General features: G+C 46.8%; 1 protein-coding gene across 2 annotated transcripts in view; it reads right to left on the reverse strand.

Annotated features, from left to right (window-relative positions):
* The window catches only part of iqca1 (IQ motif containing with AAA domain 1), a 47792-nt gene that overhangs the window by 9890 nt on the left and 22534 nt on the right, over positions 1 to 15368 (reverse strand). For both annotated transcript variants that reach the window (XM_071330437.1, XM_071330436.1), the window contains 6 exons: positions 14514 to 14620; positions 12804 to 12902; positions 10078 to 10145; positions 9388 to 9470; positions 6748 to 6855; positions 1305 to 1504 (listed from right to left, as the gene is read on the reverse strand). In XM_071330437.1, coding sequence (XP_071186538.1) covers positions 1305 to 1504; positions 6748 to 6855; positions 9388 to 9470; positions 10078 to 10145; positions 12804 to 12902; positions 14514 to 14620 — 665 coding nt within the window. The remainder of the gene's footprint in view (positions 1 to 1304; positions 1505 to 6747; positions 6856 to 9387; positions 9471 to 10077; positions 10146 to 12803; positions 12903 to 14513; positions 14621 to 15368) is intronic.

The following is a 15368-nucleotide window of genomic DNA, read 5'->3' on the forward strand; positions in this document are numbered from 1 at the left end:
AAATAAAGTGTGACCAAAGAGTACATTAACAATGGTCTCTGTAATTCAGCGATGTAAAGTCCCTCCTGTTGTATGGGTCTGAATGCAGGTGGGTCGTCAAAGAGTACATTAACAGTGGTCTCTGTAATTCAGCGATGTAAAGTCCCTCCTGTTGTATGGGTCTGAATGCAGGTGGGTCGTCGTCACGGACATGAAGAAGGTTGAGGCATTCCATAATGGATGCCTCTGAAGAATTTGCTGCATTTTCTGGCCAAATAAAATCACCAAGCACAAACTCTAAAGGAAGTCCAAAAGCCAGAGCATCACATCAAATCACGATCAGCAGAATGTGTTGGCTCAGCCATGTTTTCCAGATGGAGCAACAAGGCATCCCAAAACGGTGGACTCTACCAGGGAGAAGAAGAATACCTGGTGCAGAACTGTGACGGACGAGCTGGCCAAGATGAACATCTCGTATCACGAGGCACAACACGTGGCCAATGACAGAGAGCGTTGGAAGGAGCTCATTGTTGCCTTATGTCCCATAGGAGAGCTAGTAAGTCTTTAGTTAATGACACATACAGGCTTATGGAGAAACAGTATTGTGGACTTGCAGTGTTTCCATGGCTGGCATTGACAAAAACAACTTGGGGTGAGAGAGGCAGTCACACCCAAATGTTACAAGCCTTTTAGAAACCAACACTGTCTCAGCAAGCAGGAAGTGCTGTCAGGACACGCTCCTGATCCCAGAATGCACTTAGAGAGGGTGCCAACCAATGAGGTGCTGACAGGTGAGATTCAGAACAATGTCACTAGTGGCTATGGGCTCCTGACTTGTTTACCTCTCAAGACAGCTGCATAGAGAGGTGTCCAAGCAAGACAAATCTCTCTCTCCCCCCGCCCCATCTCTCTCTCTCCCTCCATGTCTCTCTCTTCTCTCATGTCCCTCGTCCCCCCTCCATGTCTCAGATGAGTCAGTGGTGCAGAATGTCACAGGGGAACCGTGAACAGTAACTGTGTTAACCGATAGACAACTATGTTGATCTGATAAACATCAAGCTGACATAGCAACACAGAGCAACATCAAGCTCATAGTGCAGCTTATTATTCCTGACTTCACCAGCAGGCATTTCATTCACAACACTGATACTGAATCATGTACACTGTCAAATAGTTTTTGTGGGGCATACAGTATGTGTGCATATACTATCTGAATCAAACCAAACAATGACCTCTACCCTCGTACATGTGACCATTTGGATGCAGGCTACGTCTGTCAATCACTCCTGCCTTCATCACTATGTACAGTAGCAGATTGAAAACACCTTGAAGACCATGTGCAGTAGGTACTGGAGGCAGCTCCTGCCGGGGTACTTCCCAGCCAGGTTTCTGGGGGACAGGTTGAAGAGGTTGGCCCCGGTCTCAGTGCACAGAGCATGGACCAGCATCCTCTTCCCTACGCCTCCAGGACCAGCAAGCAGCAGAGTCTTCATCAGGGGAGCCTTCTGATGGACGGACTGGGAACCTGCGAGAGAGCGAGAGAGCGAGAGAGCGAGAGAGCGAGAGAGAGGATAATAACATATAGATGGTGATGGTTAGGTGGTAGTAATTCTTACCATTGATGGCAACCGGGCCGGACCCGGATAGGACTGTATAATGTAACCTCCAGACTGCACTGAGCCAAGCTGTGAATACACTAGTAGTAGGACAACACAGCAGCAACCATGAACCTGTGAGACTAAGGGCTCTATTCAGTCTGGAAAGCTGAAGCGTTACAGATTCCAGACAGAGACGTAAAGGTCATTTCCCATTGAGATGACAGATGCAGCATCTAAAGCGGGAACATTGTCTTTAAATTTCAATCACAGCGTAAAGCTGAACGTCCGCCATGCGGATTGAACAGAGCCAGAAGGTCACTATAGGTGTTTGTAGCCCCTGTGAGGTCTCTGAGGGCCTCAGCAGCAGCAGTGCTGCTTAACTGGTATTAACTGATTCAGCCAGGTTAACCTCCTACCACAGCAAACAATAGTTGAATTACCCAGCTGGATGATGCTGGGGTTAGGCTAGGCTGGGGCTGAGGCTGGGATGAGGCTGTGCTGGGGTTGAGGCTGGGATGAGGCTGGGCTGGGGCTGAGGCTGGGATGAGGCTGGGCTGGGGTTAGGCTGGGCTGGGGCTGAGGCTGGGATGAGGCTGGGCTGGGGCTGAGGCTGGGGTGAGACTGGGGTTAGGCTGGGGTTAGGCTGGGCTGAGGCTGGGATGAGGCTGGGGTGAGGCTGGGCTGGGGCTGAGGCTGGGATGAGCCTGGACTGAGCCTGGGTGAGGCTGGACTGAGGGTGGGCTGAGGCTGGGGTGAGGGTGTGCTGAGGCTGCAGTGAGGATGCAGTGAGGATGCAGTGAGGCTGGGCTGAGGGTGCAGCATTGTGTGCTCTCTGATACTAATCGTGATTAAAAGTCCAGGCTGGACAGAGGCCAGAGGGCCAGGACACAGAACGTGAGAGTAAACACATCCAATCACAACACCCCTCCATTAACCTCTAGACCCAGAGACCCAGAGCAGGTGCAGCCGTGTAACCCTTATCCCCAGGAATCCCCTCCTGTCCCTGGGGTAGGTCCAGCCAAGAAGTCCCGGTCCTGCTGCCCTGGCCGGAACGCATTAAATCTACAATAGCTGGCAACAGGCTCTGGCCTCTGTTCTCTCTCTCTCTCTATGCTGCAGGCTGTTTATTGGGTTAGTTCACTCTCTGTTAGATCAGGTCACAGTGTTAGTTCATTAGGTACACTATGAGCACTGATTAGAAGACTACTCCTCCCATTAAGGTCTAATGATGATCTCTTTCCTGCCTCTAACCCATCTGGGACAGATTAGCCGATCAATTGACTAGTGCAACGTGCACTTGTCCTTTTCCATAGGAAATGAAATGTAGAAGCTTGAACAATAAGGTCAAACACAGGTTAAAAGAAGGAACACTATCATGTTCAAATGTTGTCACTTTCTTGTGAAAATAACAGACACCCCTGAGAATGAGATAGCAGCCAGTCTGGATAATTGGCTGTGAATCGCTAACAAAGGGAGTACATTTACATTTAAGTCATTTAGCAGACGCTCTTATCCAGAGCGACTTACACAGAGATATCTCTCCACCAAGGACACCATCTAGCAAGCCTCCCTCCAGTATCCAATGCTTATACTTCAGAAAACCAAACCCGTCTCTAAGGAATTTCTGAATCATCACAGAGTAGCTGAAACTGAGCCAACTCTTGGTGAGAATGAGAATAAAGTTCCGGGAACAACAAAACAAAACAATGTCCTATTTTGATTCATTTCATAAAAAGAGGTGGAAGCTTAGGCAGTGTTGTGTGTACACAGTGCAGATATAAATAAACTGTAGTATGTGATGATGGAGCTGATGGTGGTGATGGTGGAGGTGACAGTGGTGGTGATGGTGGAGGTGACAGTGGTGGTGATGGGGAGGTGACAGTGGTGGTGATGGTAGTGGTGGTGATGGTGGTGATGGGGGAGGTGACAGTGGTGGTGATGGTAGTGGTGGTGATGGTGGTGGAAGTGGGGGTGGTGATGGTGGTGGTAGTGGTGGTGGTAGTGGTGGTGGTGGTGGTAGTAGTGGTGGTAGTGATGGTAGTGGTGGTGATGATGGTAGTGGTGGTGGTAATGGTGGTGATGGTGGTGGTAGTGGTGGTGGTGATGGTGGTAGTGGTGATGGTGGTGGTAGTGGTGTTAGTGGCGGTGGTGATGGTAGTGGTGGTGGTGGTGGTAGTGGTGGTGGTGATGGTAGTGGTGGTGGTGATGGTAGTGGTGGTGGTGATGGTGGTAGTGGTGATGGTAGTGGTGTTAGTGGCGGTGGTGATGGTAGTGGTGGTGGTGATGGTAGTGGTGGTGATGGTAGTGGTGGTGGGGGTGGTGATGGTGGTAGTGGTTTTAGTGGTGGTGATGGTAGTGATGGGGGTGGTGATGGTAGTGATGGTGATGATGGTAGTGGTGGTGATGGTAGTGATGGTGGAGGGGGTGATGGTAGTGGTGGTAGTGGTGGTAGTGGTGGTAGTGGTGGTGATGGTAGTGGTGGTGATGATGGTGGTGGTGATGATGGTGGTGGTGGTGATGGTAGTGATGGTGGTGGGGGTGATGGTAGTGGTGATGATGGTAGTGGTAGTGGTAATGGTAGTGATGGTGGTAGTGATGGTAGTGGTGGTGATGATGGTAGTGGTGGTGATGGTAGTGATGGTGGTAATGGTAGTGGTGGTGATGGTGGTAGTGGTGGTTGTGATGGTGGTGTTGGTAGTGGTGGTGGTGATGGTAGTGAGGGGTAGTGATGGTAGTGGTGGTGGGGGTGGTGATGGTAGTGGTGGTGGTGGTGGTGATGGTGGTGATGGTAGTGATGGGGGTGGTGATGGTAGTGATGGTGGTGGTGATGGTAGTGATGGTGGTGGTGATGGTGGTGGTGATGGTGGTGGTAGTGATGGTAGTGGTGGTGATGATGATGGTGGTGGTGGTAATGGTAGTGGTGGTGATGGTGATGGTAGAGGTGGTGGTGGTGGTGGTGATGATGATGATGGTAGTGGTGGTAGTGGTGGTGATGGTGGTGGTGGTGATGGTAGTGGTGGTAGTGGTGGTGGTAGTGGTGGTGATGGTAGTGGTGGTGATGGTAGTGGTGGTGGTGATGGTGATGGGGTGATGGTAGTGGTGGTAGTGGTGGTGATGGTAGTGGTGGTAGTGGTGGTGATGGTGGTGGTGGTAGTGGTAGTGGTTTTAGTGGTGGTGATGGTAGTGATGGGGGTGGTGATGGTAGTGATGGTGATGATGGTAGTGGTGGTGATGATGGTAGTGGTGGTGGAGGGGGTGATGGTGATGATGGTGGGGGTGATGATGGTGGTGGTGGTGGTGGTGATGGTAGTGATGGTGGTGGGGGTGATGGTAGTGGTAATGGTAGTGGTGGTGGTGGTGGTGGTGGTGGTGGTGGTGGTGATGGTAGTGGTGGTGGTAATGGTAGTGGTGGTGGTGGTGGTAGTGGTGGTGATGATGGTAGTGGTGGTGATGGTGGTGGTGATGGTAGTGGTGGTGGTAATGGTAGTGGTGGTGGTGGTGGTAGTGGTGGTGGTGGTGGTAGTGGTGGTGGTGATGGTAGTGGTAGTGGTAATGGTAGTGGTGGTGGTGGTGGTAGTGGTGGTGGTGATGGTGGTGGTGGTGATGGTGGTAGTGGTGGTGGTGATGGTGGTGATGGTAGTTGTGGTGGTAATGGTAGTGGTGGTGATGGTGGTAGTGGTGGTGGTGATGGTAGTGATGGTGGTGGTGGTGAAGGTAGTGATGGTGGTGGGGGTGAATGGTAGTGGTGGTGATGGTAGTGGTAGTGGTGGTGGTGGTGCAGGTGACGAAGGTGGTGGTGATGATGTTAGTGATGGTGGTGGTGGTGGTGATGGTGGTGGTGGTGATGGTAGTAGTGGTGATGATGGTAGTGATGGTGATGATGGTAGTGGTGGTGATGATGGTAGTGGTGGTAGTGGTGGTGGTGATGGACATCCACACCAGCCCATCCAGACCTCCGGTAGTCATATTGCCTTTGATTAGGTCTGAGGTGCTGAAAGACATCCTCTTCTTCTCCAGGGTGGGTGGCCTGTTTGTTCAGTAACCCTCCCCTCTTCAGGAGCTCCATCTGGGGGTCCACGACGCTGGCGTAGGGGGGTGGGACGGAAATGGGCCTTAACGCCAGGTGACATGAGACGTGTTGGGGAGAAAGAGCACGTCCCTTCAGGGTTGGGGTGAACGTCAGTGAGTTGTATTCTATTACCATTAGGATCCCTGGATTAGCTTCAGCCCAGTAGCTGCTTCTTGATGATCTAGTGGTGTGGAATATTCTATTCTATTCTGTTCTGTATTTCTGTTCTATTCTGTTCTATTCTGTTCTGTTCTATTCTATTCTGTTCTATTCTGTTCTGTTCTACTTTCCTCTGGTATTCTATGTTCTTCCCTGTACTATTCTATTCTGGGTTCTGGCCCACTGTTACCTGACTCCCCTGTTTTCTGCAGCTGTAGCATAGTGGTGGCAGAGACAGTGACAGAAAGGCTCAGCCAGGAGAGACAGGCTGAAGGATCAAAGCTGCTGGTTAAGAGCAGCCAGGGTCACGCACAGTTCACAAGCCCCCCCCCCCCCACACACCTCTCACACACACCAGATACACTCTGCCCTGACAAATGTATGCCATGCCATCCGTGGCACTCTAGGGTTTCCCTTTCTGTCTCTGGGAGCTGTTGTGCCACTCTTAATCCTTCCACAGCATTGAGACAAGGGCAGGACACTGAGGTGGATTATGAGGTGGTCATGGTCAATTTCTTGTACCTATCCTCTCAGTCAATTTGCTTCATAGGAAAGCAGTCCTGAACTGACTTTCATACAGACGTCATGAATTAACCCGAACTGTTATCATGGGCCATATGGCATCAAAGGAAGGTGGCTTTAAAAGAGGCATGCAAAACAGAACTGATCCAGCCCACACATCCAGATATTAGTGAGTAATGTTATACTGTATAGTAAGTACGGTGTGTGTGTGTGTGTGTGTGTGTGTGTGTGTGTGTGTGTGTGTGTGTGTGTGTGTGTGTGTGTGTGTGTGTGTGTGTGTGTGTGTGTGTGTGTGTGTGTGTGTGTGTGTGTGTGTGTGTTGCAAGTACAATAAGTATGAATCAGACTAGCCAGGTTGTGGGGTGATGTGATCACAGTCACAATGATGAGAGTGGATGGGATGGGCTCTCTCTCACTCACCCAGAGGCAGGATCCCATAAAGGGCAATGAGCTGTCTGACGTCTGACAGAGAGGGCATGGGCTCAATGTCTGCCTGGCGCAGGGTCGTACCCAGGTAGCTGAACTCACCTGGAGGGAGGGAGAGGGAAGAGAGGGAGGGAGGGAGAGGGAAGGAGTGGGAGAGAGAGAGAGGGGGGAAGGGGGAGGGAGAGAAGTCAGACATCCATCAGACAATAGTCTTGTTCTTTGAGGTATGGAATTTGCTCTTTGTACATTGGCTGATGCATATCTTCAGACATAAATCAACTCAGCAGAAACCTGTACTAATGAAACTAAGACATTGATTGGCTGTAATTCAGGAGCCTCTAAGGCATCTAGTAATACTGTGGCTAGAACTGAAATAAGGGAAGGTATTTAGGCCACTATCATGGACAAGACATCAACATCTATTTCTCTGTCCCACTTGCTGAACTCTTCTCCTCAACCATTCCAAACTCCCTCCCAACATCAAAGGCACAGTATGTGGATATAATTGAAACCAACAGTAACTGGTTTTGGGGAGCCTCTGGGGAGCCAGGCGCGTGTGTCTGTCTGTTCAACATGATAGAGTGTGATGTCATCCTGACCCTTGTTGCAACATGGCCGCAGCGAGACATCTAGGGCGGGAGGCACGGAGAGAATGAGGCACAGGGTGGGATATTGAGTCATAAATCCCTGTGGAGATGAGGCAGGCTCCCTGTCTGATATCCAGCTGGCCCTACTAGACACTCGTGAGCAAACACACCTTTTCACACACACACCAAAGCATGCAGACACACACCAAAGCACGCAGACACACACACCAAAGCATGCAGACACACACACCAAAGCATGCAGACACACACACCAAAGCATGCAGACACACACACCAAAGCACGCAGACACACACACCAAAGCATGCAGACACACCAAAGCAAGTACACAAACACACCAAAGTACACAAACACACACGTATGCATGAACATTCATATAGCTGTAACTAAGGATCATCCAATTGACTGAAGCCAGACCTAAGTCACCGACATTTTATATATACAGCGCATTCGGGAAAGTATTCAGACTTTTTCCACATTTTGTTACGTTACAGCCTTATTCTAAAATGTATTTAATACATTTTTTCCCTCATAAATATACACACAATACCCCATAAATACAAAGCAAAAACAGGTTTTTAGACATTTTTGGAAAATGTATATAAAATACATAACAGAAATACATAACAGAAATACCTTATTTACATATTCGAACACTTTACTAGGAGACTCAAAATTTAGCTCAGGTGCATCCTGTTTCCATTGATCATCCTTGGGAGTTTTCTACAACTTGATTGGAGTCCACCTGTGGCAAATTCAATTGATTGGACATGATTTGGAAAGGCACACACCTGTCTATATAAGGTCCCACAGTTGACAGTGCATGTCAGAGAAAAAAACAAGCCATGAGGTTGAAGGAATTGTCCGCAGAGCTCCGAGAAAGGATTGTGTTGAGGCACAGATCTGGGGAAGGGTACCAAAACATTTCTGTATCATTGACGATCCTCAAGAACACAGTGGCCTCCATCAATCTTAAATGGAAAAAATGTGGAATCACCAAGACTTTTCCTAGAGCTGGCCGCCCGGCCAAACTCAGCAATCTGGGGAGAAGGGCCAGAGTTCCTCTGTGGAGATGGAAGAACCTTCCAGAAGGACAACCATCTCTGAAGCACTCCACCAATCAGGCCTTTATGGTTGAGTGGCCAGATGGAAGCCACTCCTTAGTAAAAGGCACATGACAGCCCGCTTGGAGTTTGTCAAAAGGCACCTAAAGACTCTCAGACCATGAGAAACAAGATTCTCTGGTCTGATGAAACCTGAATGCCAAGCATCATGTCTGGAGGAAACCTGACACCATCCTTACGGTGAAGCATGCTGGTGGCAGCATCATGCTGTGGGGATGTTTTTCAGCGGCACGGGACTGGGAGACTAGTCAGGATCGAGGGAAAGATGAACGGAGCGATCCTTGATGAGATAGAGATCAGAGAGATCCTTGATGAAAACCTGCTCCAGAGCGCTCAGGACCTCAGACTGGGTCAAAGGTTCACCTTCCAACAGGACAACGACCCTAAGCGCACAGCAAAGACAACACAGGAATGGCTTCGGGATAAGTCTCTGAATGTTCTTGAGTGGCCCAGCCAGAGCCCGGTCTTGAACCCAATCGAACATCTCTGGAAAGACCTGAAAATAGATGTGCAGCGACGCTCCCCATCCAACCTGACTGAGCTTGAGAGTATTTGCAGAGAAGAATGGGAGAAACTCTCCAAATACAGGTGTGCCAAGCTTGTAGCATCATATCCAAGAAGACTCGAGACTGTAATCACTGCCTACGGTGCTTCAACAAAGTACTGAGTAAAGGGTCTGAATAGTTATGTAAATGTGATATTTCAGTTTTATTCAATTTTTTTTAGACACTTGCAATCATTTCTAAAAACCTGTTTTTGCTTTATGGGCTATTGTGTGTACATTGATGAGGGGAAAAAACGATTTAATCAATTTTAGAATGCTGTAAGGTAACAAAATGTGAAAGAAGTCAAGGGGTCTGAATACTTTCCGCGCTGTGTGCGTGTGTGTGATGTCAGTACTGTACCAATGTACTCAGAGAGCTTGATGTTCAAGGGTCTAATCAAGAAGCCCTCCAGCACCAGCTCTTCATACAGAGACTCAAGGGTTCTGGAGAGAGAGAGAGAGAGAGAGAGACAGATAGAGAGAGAGGAGGGAGAGAAAAGGAGGGAGAGAGAGTAAGACAGAGAGAGAGAGAAGGAGGGAGAGAGAAGGAGAGAGAGAGAGAGAGAGAAGGAGGGAGAGAGAAGGGGAGAGAGAGAGAGGAGGGAGAGAGAAAGAGAGAGAGACACACAGAGAGAGAGAGACAGAGACAGAGAGAGAGAGAGACAGAGACAGAGACACAGAGAGACAGAGAGAGAGAGGAGGAAGAGAAAAGGAGGGAGAGAGAGTAAGACAGAGAGAGAGAGAGAGAGAGAGAAGGAGGGAGAGAGAGAGAGTGTAGAGGGACAGACAGGGTGAGAGAGAGAGAGAGAGAGAGGGAAAGAGAGCGAGAGTGTGGAGGGACAGACAGAGTGAGAGAGAGAGAGAGAGAGCGAGAGCGAGAGCGAGAGAGAGAGAGAGATGGTGTTAAACTGAGGGCGGGGGAGCAGGTCACAAACACACTAATCATTAACCAGGCCTATTGGAGTGGTGGTCACTCCATGACATCATACTCCTGCCCTCTGCCAACCAATCATCTGCTCCATATGGCAGACTGACATTATCAGACACTGACCTGTCGGCAGTCAGATCCTTCTCTTTCTTCTTCTTCTTCTTACTGCCCTTCTTTCCTTTCTTCTTTTTCTACAATGGAGACATATGACTAAGCAGTGGAGGCTGGTAGGAGGAGCTATAGGAAGACGGGCTCAGTGTAATGGCTGGGATGGAATCAATGTACCAGAGTCAAACATGTGGTTTCCATATATTTGATCCGGTTCCATTTAATCCATTCCAGACATTACAATGAGCTGATCCTCCTACAGCTCCTCCCACCAGCCTCCTCTGGAACTGAGGGTTCTTCCAAAACCACAACCAAGCTGGCAGAGCAGCCAAGGAATGTCCTACGAGATAGTCAGACATGCACAGAAGACAGCTGAAAACATTGAGATGAATCTAGCTCATAGGTCGACAGAGACGGCATACAGAGGGAACCTAAAAGGAACAACATGGAACATGTTGAGTTCAGAAAAAAACATCAGAAAGGAAAAACGGAGTCAGTCTTTGGGGATAACAACATGTTCCTGGTCTATAATAACACTCCTAGAGAGATGATCTTACACAACCTATGAAGCAAAATACATGTGTTGTTTCATTTAGTAAATACACCACCTCCCTGTTGCTATGAGAGGCTGTTCCTCTCACAGAAATATTTAAGAATTCCCCTCTCTTTCTTCAGGAATTTTGGACCACTGTGAAACTATGTTCAATCGTAGCCTACAATGCTGGCAGCAAACCATAAATTAACACCTCTCAAAGAACGAGCTATGATTATGTTGGATGGTTTAGGATTTGACATTCTTTGTATACCACATTACTTTCATTACAGTATGGACAAGACACAAACAAGCGATAAATAGGCCTAATGATTCAATAATCAACACGCTCAGCTATTCTGGCTGAGGTAAATCACAAAATAATCTGCCAAATATATCTTTGGAGATCCACATGAAAAAATTTGTATAAACTGTAGTATAAACTGGGTGGTTTGAGCCCTGATTACTGATTGGCCGACAGCCGTGGTATATCAGACCGTATACCAGGTGTATGACAAAACATTTATTTTTACTGCTCTAATTACGTTGTTAGCCAGTTTATATTAGCAATAAGGCACCTCGTGGTTTGTGGTATATGGCCAATATACCATGTCTAAGGGATGAGTCTAGGCACTCCGCGTTGTGTCATGCTTTAGAACAGCCCTTAGCCGTGATTTATTGACCATATACCAAACCTCCTCATGCCTTATTGCTTAAGTACTCACTGTAGGGTTTTTGCAGACTTAACTGTATTATTCACTGTAGTCTACTGTTGTATACTGTAGTATTTACAGTTTACTATATTAGAAATACTGCAGTAAAATAAATAGTATATACTGTAGTGTTTTGTGGACTGAAGTATACTGTAGTATTTACTGTAGTGTTTTTGTGGACTGTAGTATACTGTAGTATTTACTGTAGTGTTTTTGTGGACTGACGTATACTGTAGTATTTACTGTATTGTTTTTGTGGACTGAAGTATAGTGTAGTATTTACTGTAGTGTTTTGTGGACTGTAGTATACTGTAGTATTTACTGTAGTGTTTTTGTGGACTGTAGTATACTGTAGTATTTACTGTAGTGTTTTTGTGGGCTGTAGTATACTGTAGTATTTACTGTAGTGTTTTTGCAGACTACTGTAGTATTTACTATAGTGCTTTTGTTTTATTATCTTTGACATAGAAGTGGGGGGCTTTCTCCTTGAGGAAACCTACTGGATAAATACTAAAACAACATATTTGCCATAACCTGTAGGTAGGTAGGTAGGACTGGGGTCTGAACGGATAGGTTCAGTGTTTCTGCTCTTTTCTATAACCTGTAGGGAACACAATATATTTGACATGTTTATACTTGGCATGTAGATTTCTCAAAAATGTCTCACAGATTTGGCACAAATTGAGATATGGGGGAGGGGAATGTGCAGGGCATATGCAAATTGTGGGGATGAACTGACACTAGTGTAGAAATGTAATGACTGTTCTCATATCTACTTAGTTTGTTTGGAAAAGGACAGAGAAGACAGCTGTAAGGTACAATAAAATGACATTCACACCAACAGACAATGAGGCTGTCACGTTCTGACCATAGTTCTTTTGTATTTTCTTTGTTTTAGTGTGGTCAGGGTGTGAGTTGGGTGGGTATTATCTATGTTTTCTGTTTCTATGTGGGGTTTCTCGTTTGGTCTGATATGGTTCTCAATCAGAGGCAGGTGTTAGTCATTGTCTCTGATTGGGAACCATATTTAGGTAGCCTGTGTTCTATTGTGTTTTGTGGGTGGTTGTCTTCAGTCTTTGTGTGTCTGCACCAGATAGAACTGTTTCGGTTTTCACTTTTGTTGTTTTGTAATTTGTAGTGTTCAGTTTTTTGATTATCATTAAATTAAGATGAACACTAACTACGCTGCGCTTTGGTCCTCTCCTTCCACCGACGAAAGCTGTTACAGAGGCCAATGATTGATTACTTTCATTTCATTATATTAATTCATAACAATCATTTTCTTTTGAGATTATGGATGTCCATTTTATATTATTCCTACATTAAGCAATGGTAGAAATGCCATATGGAAGCTATTATTGCTTACCATATGAAATGTTTAATCCTTCATTCAACCATGCATACGTCTGATCATATGACTTGGATTAACCCCATATCTCCATCCAAACTATCCAGACCCCATATCCACACGAGTTCAGAGCAGAGCGACTCTTTACCTTCTTGCCACCTTTCTTTCCCTTCTTCTTCTTCTTCCCTTTCTCCCGGTCCACAGCCAGCTTAAGATTCTTCACTTCCTGTCTCATCAGCTCATCGACCTGTGGAGAGATTTTTTAACATGCACGCTCACAAGTCACCATAAACCCTCGGCTCGTCTCATAGTTGGAAATCGTTCACAGATGTGCAGCGTTTGAAGTCTTCTGATGTTTGCAACAGGTTAAAGGTGAATTCTGTTACATTTGAGGTAATATTATCTTCAGGTGATGAACATTTTTTTTTTTTAAAGGTTAATAATGCATTTTCATTTTTTAATAGGGACTGACATGAATGCATGGGCTAAACTGCATTTTCATTGCAAGTTATAGCGTACTGTTCACAATCTAACAAACATTAGCTTGCTAGCTAACGTTACGTGTATGATCTGTGTAGTAATATTATTTGTATCCATTTGCATTGCTAGTTATAGCCTAATGTTAGCTAGCTAGCTAACATTGAGCCTAATTGGTTAGCTTTAGCTATCTTCAGATTCATACTACAGCATTTCATGCATGGTGGCTAGCTATGACAAACCGTTTGTATTGCCAGTAGTATGGGTTGGGATTATGGTTAATTGTTTAGCTAGCTAGCTCGCTACATGTCTAAACAAAAGACTCCACTTCACCAGATGATTACATGACCCATCAAGTTAGCCAGCTGTGTCTGAGGGTGATTACAGCCACCTATTGGGGGTGGGGGGTGGTTAACGTGTCTGGGGGTTGGCTAGTGTGTCTGGGGGTTGGTTAACGTGTCTGGGGGTTGGTTAACGTGTCTGGGGGTTGGTTAACGTGTCTGGGGGTTGGTTAACGTGTCTGGGGGTTGGCCGGCGTGTCTGGGGGTTGGCCGGCGTGTCTGGGGGTTGGCCGGCGTGTCTGGGGGTTGGCCGGCGTGTCTGGGGGTTGGCCGGCGTGTCTGGGGGTTGGCCGGCGTGTCTGGGGGTTGGCCGGCGTGTCTGGGGGTTGGCCGGCGTGTCTGGGGGTTGGCCGGCGTGTCTGGGGGTTGGCCGGCGTGTCTGGGGGTTGGTTAGTGTGTCTGGGGGTTGGTTAGTGTGTCTGGGTAAGCACTAAGCATCATCTAATAAATGTAAAATATTTATACAATATTTTATGTGGACACTTTCTATTTTTGATATTACTACTATACAAATATGCACGTAACCATTTCACTGTACCGTTTACACCTTCTGTATCCTGTGCATGTGACAAATAAACTTTGAATGTATTTGATATAGTGTGTGTTTACCATAGACGGTAATGTGACGAATGTGACGAAATAGGACAAGGACGAGATCAAGTGTATTTCCTTATTGTAGGCTACTACTTTTACCACTTTTAGTCTTCAAATTTTTGGTTGTTTACTAAACTACGCACTCTGTTTAGCAAATGGTCTCAAGTGAATCCCTAATGAAGAGCTCTCCAGTAGGTACCAAAACATTCAAGGATCATTTTCTCAAAAGGGGGGTTACAAGTTTATCAACTTTCAAAGCAGAATTTCTTTCCCATTGTTCCACAACTGCAGTGTATGATATACAATTTTCTAGTTCCGAGTCATCTACTTTTATCCAATGTAAAAAACACAATTTCAAATTTTGCAACATAAGACCGAATCGAGGCGGTCGGTCACATATGATTGAAGTGTGTGTGTGTGTTGAGACCAACGGCCTAGTCTCTCACCTGAACTCTGACCTCCTCCTCCACCTCCAACCTCTTCTCCTCACGCACCAGCTGGGCATCAAACCGCTGCAGGAAGTTCTGTTTCTCATCACGCCCCTGCCACACGTCTACATACACACACACACACACACACACACACACACACACACACACACACACACACACACACACACCCCCCATCCATCACTGACAGTAGAGCATGAGGAAGCATGCTGGAGTGGTCAGTAGGGAAAGCAGACTTGACCAGAGAGAGAGGCAGGTGCAGGTGGAGGACTGTGTGTGTGTATGTGTGTGTGTATATGTGTGTGTATGTGTTTGTGTGTGGGACTAAGGCAATGCATATTGTCCTCTCTAAGTTGCTCTGTCCGCTCTCAGGCACCACTTCCTGGTCAGGAAATTAACTTCCTGTTCCTGCTACCGGCCTGTCACAACGCCAAGCAAAGATTTCCACATCAAGCCAGACAGGTGGGGGGAATGGGATCTGAGCCTTCAAAACAACCACTCAAAATGCCGGACAACTAAACACTGGTACAGCCATAGGCCATTACAGACAGAAGACCCCAGCTGCTCTGCCATCTCTCTTCTAAAATCCTCCTTTGGTCTCTGCATTGGCATGGTTGTGGTCAAAATGTGACATTTTGTGAGACCTTTTTGTTAACATGGTATCACAAGATAATTACCAACATCCGACTTGTTTTCACATTTGACAGATAAATCCCACCCCCTTCGGATGAAGACCTGTCAAGTTCAGGCAGGAGTCAAAGGCCATTGGTTTAACAGCTTGCTCCGGTGGCACCTCTATATACGGCGTCTCTTTGAAATGAGATCTGCTCGGAAGGTCAGAGATCAACCTTT

Source organism: Salvelinus alpinus, chromosome 10 (genome assembly GCF_045679555.1).
Source record: "Salvelinus alpinus chromosome 10, SLU_Salpinus.1, whole genome shotgun sequence".
In the NCBI taxonomy this organism is placed as follows: domain Eukaryota; kingdom Metazoa; phylum Chordata; class Actinopteri; order Salmoniformes; family Salmonidae; genus Salvelinus; species Salvelinus alpinus.